Raw genomic sequence first — 12,300 nt, 5'->3', positions numbered from 1 at the left:
TCACGGTTTGAGAGATGCTGAAGCGCAGAAAAGCTTTCCCTGAGGTTGAAATGCAGCTTTGTTAGCGTATAAAGGAGCGGCAGCGCGGATGTGTTTACAGGTAGACCAATGTGTGTCATTGTAAATATGCGAGACGACGGCTCGACTGTAAAATATTACAATGAACAAAACTCCCACCGGAGAGGAGAGACAAATGTGACTCGGTCCTTACACAGCATCCTGCTGCACCAGATACTCACTGGAGCACAAACATGTATCCATCCACTGGGAAATGTAGTCCCCAACAAGAACACATATCCCTCCTGGTTCTGAAAATACTCCTGCGATCAGCTGTGTTAGATTATTTAAAGTTGACCTGTTATGCTGCTCCCCTTGCTGGATGCCCAAACTGAACATTCTACAATTCACTCAGCAGACGCTTTCATCCAAAGCGACGTACATCAGAGAGTAAGAACAACACAAGCAAGGATCTAGAAAGAAGGGAACAATGTCAGTAAGAGCAAACGATCAGCTTTGAGTCTGATTGGACACACAGGTGCTGACAGGAAGTGACCAGAGGCAAAGCACAACATTGAGGGCAGTTCTTGAGAGCTCTAATCAGTATAGAAACCATCTTATAAGTCATCGTTATCAAACAAAAACCAACGTCATTACCATCATCATCATCATCAATAATATGGAGACCATCATCATTAAGTTAGTAGGTATTCATGAAAGAGCTGGGTCTTTAGCTTTTTCTTAAAGGTGCAGAGGTGAACATGGACAAAGCTTCAGATCATGAGCTAAACGTCCGTCCGTCTGTCCATTTTCTTCGGCTCATCAGAGGTCGGGTCGCGGTGGCAGCAGGCGCGGTAAGTCGACCCAGAGTTCCCTCGACCCAGCAACGTTTTCCAGTTCCCCCTCCTGGGGGATTCCAAGGCGCTCCAGACGGGGTATATAACCCCTCCAGCAAACTCTGGGTCTACCGCGGGGTCTCCTCCCAGATGCTTGTCCCTGAAAAACCTCTAAAACACCTCTGCTTCAGTGTGTCATGACCTTCAGGGACTCAACATGAATATACAGCAGCAAAATTAAATTGTCGAACATTTAGTGGACTCTGACGCAAGGCCTCACATGAAAGTTAGAGATATATATGCGGCTAATTACTTTTTATCTCTTAAATCACGGCGCCTGTAATTAATTAGAACTAGTTTTAATGAATTAATTCTTAAATTTAGGTGCAAAAACGACAACTTTTCCCCGTCCTGTTTAAACATCTGTTCATCATAAAGTTGAATAAAAAGAGAGCTGCAGGTAAAGGTGACCGTTTGAAAACGACTTACCAGGAAACATTCTTTTTATCTCGCTCTGCCCCGCCCCCGCTGTTCATTCATTCTTATGAGGAAGCTCGTCGAATCAGATAGAGGGACATTTTTTGGACTCGCTCTCGGACCCGGGGTTCAATTTCAGGCGGCATTAAAAAAGTCTTAAGAAGTATTAAGTTGTTCACATCTGCAGATAAGCTGACATTTAGGCGGGCGTGCTCAGGAATCTCACACACACATGCGCAGCGGGGGCTCTTTTTAATTTGGATAGCAGAAGCCCGGTGGAGCAGGGGTGGTCATCCAACAGGTCAGAATCCGCCTTAAAATCAGGGCAGCCATTGTTATGTCTTGGATTTTAATGAGTCACCGTGTGTGTGTGTGTGTGTGTGTGTGTGTGTGTGTGTGTGTGTGTTGTTGGCTTCCAGCAGCTCGCAGCCTGAGACGGAGCGTTATCTGCGCTTTAATCAGCCCAGAAGAGAGCGAGGAAGGAGGGGAGGAAAAAGCTCTCTCTCTCTCTCTCTTTCTTTGGGTTTGTAATAAGGCTTCTCGCTCTAAATCCTTTAATCTGAGCAGGAATGAAGGCTATATCTCTGTCTTCTGGCTGCAAAGAACAATCCCTCCTTCTTTCTTTCTCTCTCGCTCTCACACACACATATTCCCCCTAACACACACACACACACACACACACACAGGAACAGAGCCTGCCTTGTTAATTGAGAGCTGGCGGAGCCGCCTCTCCTCTGTCTCGCTCTCTGTTTATGTATGTGTGTGTAAAGGTTAGCATGAGCGCGAGGTTCAAAGGGCTGAAGAAGAAGTTAGGGGAAACTTCTAGAACTTTTTTTCCAAAAAAAATGTGAAAGTCGAGGAAAGAGAGAGAGAAAAAAAAAAAAGGGGGTTCAGAGGTTTGGACAGAGAGAGAGAGAGAGGGGTTCTGGCGGCGCTGCAGGTGAGCAGGCAGGCGGTGATAATTAGAGAAACGAGCAGGTTTAAAGAAGACGCTTTTACATTCTGCTCCCAATTAACGAGACAGATTTAAATTATAGTCACACCTGTAAAAGAAAAAAAAAAAAACTTCCTCTGTGTGTTTTAGTTTCTCCATCAGACTCATTATGAGGTGATCGTCCTCAAATACCTCCATGAGAAAGATCCTATCAAGAGATTTTTAATTTCCATTCAGGAAGTTAGGCTCTTAATCAAACTCTTTCATCACACAGCTGCTTTCAGCCCGTTGTCTGATGAGGAGGTGACTTTAGGTAACGAGCACACCATCATCGATCAGCTGTTGTAAACGTGCAGTTGTAACTTCTGCCACTAGGAGTCTCTATAGCCTAACAATCTTACATAGACTGTATAAAATATGGATGTCAACTCAGCGACGTCACCCATTGGATTCTAAAGAGGAGTTTTGAAGCCGGGGCGATGGTGGTCGGGTCGCCATGTTGGATATGCTGACTCAACCCAAGTTTTGGGCAGAACAAACACCTAGCTGTGGGAGTGTCACCCACCTGGGGGGAGGGGCTACTGCCCTTTGTGATGTCATGAAGGGAAAATCTACAAACGGCCTGTTTGAGCGCACATTTTCTGAGTCAGTTTTTGTTTTCAACAGAGAGACAAAAAGTTGGAGCTGGAGGCGGGACTTAAGCCCCCTGACGAACAGCTACAACATGTCCACCTGTCAGTCAATTTAGCCACTCCCCTTATTATGAAAATGTATGAATAACCTTAAATCCCAGTGGAGAAATGAGCCCATCCATTCATCAAATATCTTTACCGCTTTGCACATCCGATCGCAACCGTCATTTGGCGAGAGGCGGGGTTACACCCTGGACTGTTCACCAGCCAATCACAGAGACGGACAACCAGCCACACTCACATTCACACCTACAGACAATTTTAGAGTCACCAGTTAACCCAGCGAGCATGTCTTTTTTTATTATTATTTTTTTTTAATCCTTTCAAGCCAAATCAACATTTTATTTTTTTATCTGTAACCTTCACTTAGCTCTGTGATTGGCTGCTGATGCCTTCATGTTGACTTTGACTTTAAAACTCGATCACCATCAGAAGTCAGTAGAGTCTACAGAAAACATCACTCGTGACATCTTAAGGACTTTAAAAGAGTTTAGACGCTGCGAGCTGTCAGGATGCTGTTATGACAGATTTATTCCCGAGCGACCCTGAACGCAGCGCTGCAGAAAACAGGACGAGCTGCAAAAACACACACATGGACTCCTCGACACAAACAGCCTTTTAATTGCTCCTGTGGAGAAAAAAAAACACTCCGACAGGGCGGAGAAGAAGAAGAAGAAGAAGCGGTTTGTTGGTTTCTAAAGTTTTCTGTAAAACGAGAGATAATTAAAGCAGGAGTGTTGGTGTGCGGGGAAACACACACACACACACACACACAGACTCATCAGTGTGTGTCATTGTCAGGTTAATGTGAGGTGTATCAGGAAAGAGAGGAAGAGCTTGTTAATCGTTCAGAGGACACAGACACTAAATTACATTTGCATAACACAGAAGTAATCTGCGTCTGTGAAATGGGATCATGTTTTCTCTCTCTCTCTCTCTCTCTCTCTCTCTCTCTTTTTACTTCTTGTCTTTACCTCTGCAGCAAAACTTTTCCGTGCATCGATGTAAAGTCATATTTATTTAAGGAGATTGATTTCTTTCCTCGCAGACAGTCGCTGGATTTCACTTCATTTCAAAGTGCTGGGAAAATAAATTTGCTCTGACTGGAGACTTTACGTCGGTAATCCATCACAGGGCAAACTTTCACACGTTTATTTATTTATCTTTTCTGTCACATTTGATGTTTTGGGCGGTATATCACAACCTGCAGGTAAAACTCAACACGGCGATGCGTTCAAAGACTTTTTAATTTGTTCACCAGGCTCTTAAGATCAACAACAAGAAGACAAACTGAAATCTATTTTGTGTCTTATTTGAAATAATCCTGATGTTAGTCGGCCATCTGGGAAATCTCAGATGTCTCTAAAGTGTCCTTGAATGCATCATCACAAAGATCTCCATTTAGACACATCATTTAGGGACTGAAATGATGGGTCTTGACTTTATTTTTTTAAATGCTTTAATGGAAGAAACTAATGGGGGAGCACTGATGACTGTTGGCATATATTTAGCTTTTTAAGCCTCAGTGCTGAGAACATTTGCTTCAACTGATTGCCGTTTTAAAGTCCTGTAACTCAAAGGTCTGACATTCTCCTCCTTCTCAAAAAGTTTAAATAAGTCTCAGAGCTCCTCAAAACATGTGTGTGAAGTTTCTTGTTCTAAATCCACTCTGATCCTGTATTTGATCATGTCTATAAACCCCTCTATTTCAGCTCTGCTCAGAACAGGCTGTTTCTGTGTCTGTACTTTTAAATATGTAAATGAGCTGTGTCTGACCACGCCCCCTCTCTGGAAGGGCTTGGGGTGTACTCGGGTGTCTTTCTCGCTCCATGTCCTATTGTTTATGGTGAGAGGGCAGACTCAGAGGGCAGAACAAACACCTAGCTGTGGGAGTGTCACCCACCTGGGGTAGGGGCTACTGCCCTTTGTGATGTCATGAAGGGAAAAATCTACAAACGGCCTGTTTGAGCACACATTTTCTGAAAAGTGGAGCAGGCAGAAGATGGAGAGGATGGACTTTTCTCATCATTGGGGCGTTTGTAGACTACTTCTACTGTAGTTCACAAGTTTTTCTTCCAACACTGTTTGGGCTGTTTTTTGTTTAATTTATGAAATGGTTGATCATGAGTGTCCTCACAGAATGACAGTCTCCTTGTGTCCACTGAGACGTTACAGAGTGGTACAGTGTGTACGTGTGTGTGTGTGTGTGTGTGTGTGTGTTTAATAACAGCCGACCTCTCAGACCTCCTATCATTAGACTAATCCTCTTCTCAAAGGTCGACTTATTAGAGCCTCTCATTACTGTGTCGTGGTGAAATAATGAGCACTCTGAGATTAATACAGAACACAGTTATTACTGTAATCACCCTCCTCTCAGGTTTCACTCTGATCATCTCTGGCCGCTGTCCTTTTCCTCATTCTGCACCGAGGGAGTCGTCTGCTGGTCACTCACAGTCTCACATTTCTTTCCTTAATTTGCATCCAGAGTGTTTTTTTAAATATGCCTCCTCGTGTAAATATTCTGCCCTGTGTTTCAAACATTTAAGTGCTTTCCTTTCTATTCCATTATCTTGCAGCTGCCTTATTTAGGTTCCCTATAAAGCATTAAAGGCTTTATATGTGATTTTTCACACTTAAATATAATATAAATCAAGTATATCCTCTGAAAATAACTCTGTGAGTCACAAAAAGACTTTAAATAAAGCTTTAGGCAGCTTAAAGGTTTAAAGGCACAGTATGTCAAATCCTCCACCAGGAGGCTCTCAATCAAAACAATAACAAAAGATGGCGTCGAGACTTGCGGGGAATCATGGGAGTGATTCTGTCCGTTACTTCGACCCAACACCCGGTGAAGATGAAGTCAGAGTTGACAGTAGTCATGACGAACGGGCGAGACTGACCTGAGCAAGAGAATATGTTTGTGTGTGCGTGCGTGCGTGCGTGCGTGCGTGCGTGCGTGCGTGCGTGCGTGCGTGCGTGCGTGCGTGCGTGCGTGCCTTCATGGACCGAGGGACTGCTGAACAGATTGTGAGTGTTGATGACAGATGAGCTCCAGCGGCTGTGTGTGTGAGATTCATCCTCCTCGGTCTTTTAGTTTTTTTATGCTCGCTCCATCTCGACCGTGCTCTCTGTCAGGCCTCCTCATTACCACCAATAAGAAGTCAATTTCCCCCGGGCGTCGGCCAATCATAGCAGCCCATATCCCCTCCAGGCCCCGGCCAATCAGCGTCAATGTTCCCGTGGCCCGATGTCATGAATGGATAATGATGGCCGTGGCGGTGGACCTGAATGTCAATGAGACACATCGGGTTGTTTTCTGACTCTGAGACGATTTCAGATAATAACAGCAAACTGTTCTGCTCGTGTCTGCGTCTGGAGCAGAAACAAAAAATAAATTGGGTACATCAGGACTTAGATTGCGAGTGAAAATTTTAGAATTTGGTGTTTTTGTGACTAGCATATGTTAGCTGTGTCTGAAAAATCTATTTAAAAATGATTGTTTTTGTCTGAACTTCTGTTTCCAAGGTTGAAAATGACATTTTATTTTGGTAGGAAGCAAAACGATAAAGTCATCTTTTCCTCTCAAGTTTTCCTTTGGCTAGAAATTTTGGCAATATCATTTTGGGTTCTAGACGATGGTGACTTCAGGGATGAAATATTTTAGTCTTGTGAATGATGTATCTGGACCTCCGACAGACAGACAGGTTAACACACACACACACACACACACACACACACACAGAGACAGTCAAAGTCAGAGAGACGAGCAGGCAGACAGTCGGAGCCAGAGATGCAGCTTCAAAATCCAGTTTGTCCCCGGGGGGAACTCTCTTGTGTCAGAAAACCGGTACTGTTTGAACTCGTTCCTGAGGATGAGGATGTAAAGGCAGACGGAGAGCGGAGCGAGCGAGAGAGAGAGAGAGAAACAATGTGCATTACAAAGAGGAGTTAGAAAGAGAAAAAGCTTACGGAGGTTAGACAGTGAGGGAGAGAATCAGTGTAGCTCTGCTCCCCTGGCTGCAGTCTCTTCAGACATTCCTTCTGGGTTTAGTTTCATTGCAAAACTTTTTTCAGCGGAGGGGTCAGCGCCCGACACTTTCTCCAAAGTATGCACTCAGGATTTAAATGAGTCACAGATTGCTCCTCTCCCTCCTGTGTATGCTCGTATATCTGTGTGTGTGTGTGTGTGTGTGTCTCAGTTTTCCATCACAACATTTGCATTTTACCCTCGTCGTCGTCTGTGGGGACGTTTTCCTACCAAGTACGTCCCGCTGCTGGCTGCCAATGTAATCTCACACACATCGAGTCAGACCCAGTTTAAATATGAAATTCTAGGCAGACCTTCTTGGGATTCCAAAACGCTGTTAAACCAAACTGAAATATGCCAAACTTCAAACCTGACTCCTGCCAGATGGACGCAGACAGTTACAGATGGAAAAACCAGACTGGAAAGTCAAGTTTCCTTTTCCTGGCTTGAATCAACCAATCGTGTTGGAGCAACTGTTCTGGTTATATGAAGGTAAACAGTCCACATGTTGATTTACAGCATCTACAATTTGGATGTAGTCGTCATCTCTGGACTCACTTTTTTGTGTCTTAAAGGCTTTATATGTGATTTTTTTTGATCCAGCAGATGTCGCCCTTGAGCACCAGCATGAAACCAAAACAACTTGCGCTGCATTGTTGTGTTAGCATGCTAATGCTAGCGATCTTTATTCTGCTGGTATCTTCACACTGCATGTAAATTTACCTGAAATGAGCGTGATCTAGAAACACAGTTAAGCAGTGAGTACAGTATGTTATTCTTCTTTTCTCTAGTCCCTCAATTAAACAACTTTTATACACGAAGGGAGGAGTCAGCCGGCCGTCCTGGCGATGTAAACAAAGTGAAGATAGGACTCTGAAAACTGTGAAAACATCACAGACAGTGGGACTCGGGTGTTACACCCATTGTAGACAGTCATGACTCACAGAGTTATTTTCAGAGGATATACTTGATTTCTACATTTAAGTGTGAAAAATCACATAGAAAGACTTCAAGTAGCTAATCAGACTGTTGGCTGTAACCATAGCAACTTAGCTGGAGAAGAATCCATCAAACACAAAAAGTTTCTCTTCCAAACGTTGTGCAAAACAAATAGTTGTGTTGAAAGATGAAATGAAAACAATGGACACACATGGATGTTTTTGTGATTGCTCCATTCCTGAAAATGTTCCCAAACTGTAAAATCTTACCAATGAATGAGATATTTTTAGTTTCTTATGCTTATAAAACTGGAACTTGAATGCATGACCTCGTCCCCTGGAAAGGATCTCTGACTGAGTCACGTCTGGAAGATTAATAAAATGAGGTTGTCGTTTTACAGTTAAGGCAACAACTCCCATGTTTCTGCAAAATCGTCGTTCTGCTTTCATCATTATGGATTTTATTCAAAGACTCCTGGATGCAGAAATGATGTGTACTTTTTATGGGAGGAAAAAATAGAACAAAAACTCAAAAAAGTGGTGCTGACAACAGAGTCCTCTTCCAGCAGCAGATGTTGTTGTCTCAGCTCAAGGACGCTCTCACATGTAGACAGATGGAGACAAAGTCAAACCATCAGCTTTACAATGAATGGCCGACCTCAAACATCATCAATCCACATTTTAGAGAGGATCACAGACACACTTTTACAGAAGCATGTGATGGAGCTGCAATAGATGGAGGGCAAAGAGACGGAGCACCTGCGATGCCAAACTTATTTGAACTTTTATGTGAAATCCCTGCAGACCTTTTGTGAATGCTTTAGTGAGATTTTCACAGCAGAACACTTCCTGTGATTGCAGGTTTTTGGCCAGTCCCTCAAGATCAAGCACCCAAAAGATTTCTTTGCTTTTTGTTTCCCCTTTTTGTCAAAATCTTTTTATTAGTTTGCACAGATGATAAGAAAACATACAGTTGGCATAAGAGTTGACATTGTACTGTGGTCATCTTTTGTAAACCCCATTCGTGTCTAATCTGGAAAAAGCGGAACAAATGTGTGTATTCGGAAGGTTGAATTTTGCTGACAAATCTGCAAACGGGGAAAAAAACGACCTTTAAGATAGAGGTGGTTAAGAGTCTGGAGACCTCTGTTTGACCAGGTCTGGAAAGCTGGATCTGAACAAGAAGGAAAAGGTGATTGTGATAGACTGGCGCTAAACTTGACTGTGTATGTAGCTCATACCGTTTCCTCAACTGGTTCCAAATTTTTAAAGAGTCGGTTACGATTGGGTTCCGAGCAGCTCGTTTAATCGGGAGGGGAAGCTGGGAGCAAACCACAGGCCGAAGCGAGAGACGTGAAGAGGATGTTTCCATCAGGGCCCACTGGGGTTGTTCTCCCGGTGTCACATTAGCGTTCCAAAAAAGAAGCTTGCTATTATTACCTTAATATTATTTTGCTCTCAAAGTTGAAAAGTTGACCGGAAAGTTTCCAGGATTGGTGCCTACATGTGAATTCATTTATGGAAATAACTTCCCTAATTTGAAGTTATCTTTGAAATACAATGCATGCTCCAGACAAACCTTTGAGATTCAAGGAATATTATTAATCTTTAAGAAACAAACTGTGCATTAAAAAGCCTATATGTGCTGGTATCTAATTCTCCACTGTTTCACTTCCTAAAACTCTGCAATGCAGCCATAAAGCCTGACTCCTGATATCTGTGGTCAGGTAATTGAGGCGAGCAGGTGGTTAGGGAGATAAGTCTTTTCACACTAATAAATCCCTTTGCAATGAAGCGGACTGAAGTGAATTCAATTTGGAGAGAGAGAGAGAGAGAGCAAAAGCACAGGGGAAGCGCCGGTCAATTGAACACCAATCCAAAAGTATCTGATGGCTTCTGTAAACCAGTGATTGGCCAGTAAAATGCCAGATCACGAAGGCGTAAATAAACAAACGAGATGTGACTGTAAACAGTTTGATTGAGGGAGCAGAAGGTCGGAGACGGAGACGGAGCGGGGTTGTATTGAAAACACTTCATGATGCACTTCAGTGTATCATGGAAATAAACGGCGGGCTGTAGGAGAGCTTTTATGTGAATCGATGAAGAATAAACCTGATAGTTGCGTCACTAGTAAACAGATTGGAGAAGAGCTATGTTTGCAGCAAAACACTGGGGGCTTTGTTTTACAGCCGCAGGGCCGCAGCTATAATTAAACACGCCCATCCAGACTAATGGACGGAGAGACTCTGTGTGTCAGACAACTAATTGCTACACTCAGTCTCCTTCTTCCACACACATACACCCCCGTTCTTCTTCAGTCTTTGCTAATCTAATCTGGCTCTGAAACTCTAAAGTTTTTGGCCTCTGCCTCCTCTTCCTCCTCCTCCTCGCTGGTTTTCCTCCAGTTAAAGATGTTCATTCAAAGCTCCACATTATTGGTTCTCATTTGTTTTTTGCTCACAGTGTTTAGTCTTTTTCTCTTTTATTGTTTTTTGTATGCTGTTTTAACATTTTAGCGTATCTAAGAGCACAACAAGAATAGAATAGAATAGAATCACTTTATTGATCCCAAACTGGGAAATTGTGGCGTTACAGCAGCAGGTTGTCCAAACATACAATATTAGCAAATTTAAACACAATATAATATTAAATACAAAGTAAATAAGTACTAAAAATATCAAAACTAAGAATGAGAATATATACAACTAGGATTTAACTTAGCATTGCAGTTGTGCAGCTGTCTAAATTCTCCATCATGTTGGAGAATGTCAGCCATTTTTTTTAAATAAATTTGATTTATTGATGATAACTTTTTCACAATCCTAACAGCTTGCATTATTCATTATTTATTGTTAATTATCTATTTATAAACACAAAGTTTACAAAGGACAAATACAAAACAACATAACTTTTGCTACCTTTTTTTTATTGCTGCTGTTATTTTATTATAAATCTGTACCGGTATATTTTATTTAGACATGTCTATTGCTGCTACTGTGTACAGTATATTATTTGTATATAACTTGTGTTTTTATTTTTTATTTTTTTATCTGTGTGCTGTTCTATCCTTTGGTGTTACCTGCTGCTGGAATCTGATTTTCCTGAGGGAACCTTAATAAAGTTCCTATCTATCTTTTCTCCGGCCCTTCATGATTTCAAAAGTCAAAAAAACACAACTAAGATTAGAATCTTTGTTTTCTTTGTTTTCCAGCCAGACATGATGGAGCGGAGGTGGGCGTGGCTATTTTCCCTGGTCACCATGGCAACCGTTTGCCTCAGCCCCACCCACAGTAAAAACGCCGAGTTCCCCTCGGACAACCTGATCAACAACGTGGTGTCCGATCCCCACACAGGCCGGCTGTACGTCGGCTCTGTGAACTTCCTCTACCAGCTGAGTCCTGATCTGGTCGTGGAGTCCCGGACAGAGACAGGCCCGAAGCGGGACAACCGGCAGTGCACGCCGCCCGTCACGGACGCATGCGAAGAGGCCGTGGACACGGACAACCACAACAAGCTGCTGCTGGTCCACAGGGCGAGGGACGTCCTGGTGGTGTGCGGCAGCATCTTCAGAGGAATCTGCTCCCTGAGGAACCTGAGCAACGTGGAGCAGCTGCTGTACTTTAGCGACACCAAAGGGGAGAAGTCGTACGTGGCGAGCGCAGAGGAGAGCGTCTCCGTGGTGGGAGTGATGTCATACTTCACCAAGGACAGAGACAACTTCACCGTGTTCCTGGTGGGGAAGAAAACACAGACACAGGCTTATTAACATGTTTTTTTATTTCAGGTGGCAATGAGGCAAATGGAAGAATGATGTAGAATGATCATCTCCATCTGTGATGGCGTGCGTAGAGAACATTAAATTGGCAGCCATATGGGAAATGAGCGCTCCTGTCAGTGATTTTGAAATGTTTTACATTTTATTTCCTCACACTGTGTCAATGAATTGATCTTTAAAAAGATGTTTTATGAAATTCACCAGAGCACTAAGTTCTCCATTACCCCTCAAGGCATGCACATTGATGATGCTCTTGATGAAGCTTTGTACCACATCAGAGATTTTAACTTGTTCAGATGACTCATAAGTGATATGTAAATGCAAAGAGTTACAGAAGTAGAGAGGAAAGTGGTTAAACTTCAGGGACCTTCAGCAGATATTGGCATCGCAGAAATATAGAAAAGAACTTTGTTTTCCAGGAAGTTCAGCCAATGGACAGAAAAGTGATTCAGTTTTGGGAGTAAATCTAAGTGCAAACTTTAAGTCATGATGTTACCCTTCAGCTCAATTTTGTTTGAATTTGAATTTACTGAGTTTACATGACCAATACCAGGCTCTTTCAATATAAAGGCCCAGTGATTTATAGTGTATCCATGTTAAAGTGCTTAGGCTGTTCTTATACCA

The 12,300-nt window shown here is 42.8% G+C and overlaps 1 protein-coding gene across 1 annotated transcript in view; it reads left to right on the top strand.

The window, feature by feature from the left end:
* Positions 1 to 12,300, top strand: part of LOC110001795 (plexin-B2-like) — a 139,192-nt gene that overhangs the window by 92,173 nt on the left and 34,719 nt on the right. Inside the window, 1 exon segment of the mRNA XM_065951232.1 lies at positions 11,113 to 11,634. Within this exon segment, the coding sequence (XP_065807304.1) occupies positions 11,119 to 11,634 (516 nt within the window). The 5' untranslated portion in view covers positions 11,113 to 11,118.

The sequence above is a fragment of the Labrus bergylta genome, chromosome 23 (assembly GCF_963930695.1).
Source record: "Labrus bergylta chromosome 23, fLabBer1.1, whole genome shotgun sequence".
Taxonomy (NCBI): domain Eukaryota; kingdom Metazoa; phylum Chordata; class Actinopteri; order Labriformes; family Labridae; genus Labrus; species Labrus bergylta.
The sequence above is the reverse complement of the archived record's forward strand: the minus strand, read 5'-3'. Positions and strand labels throughout refer to the sequence as shown.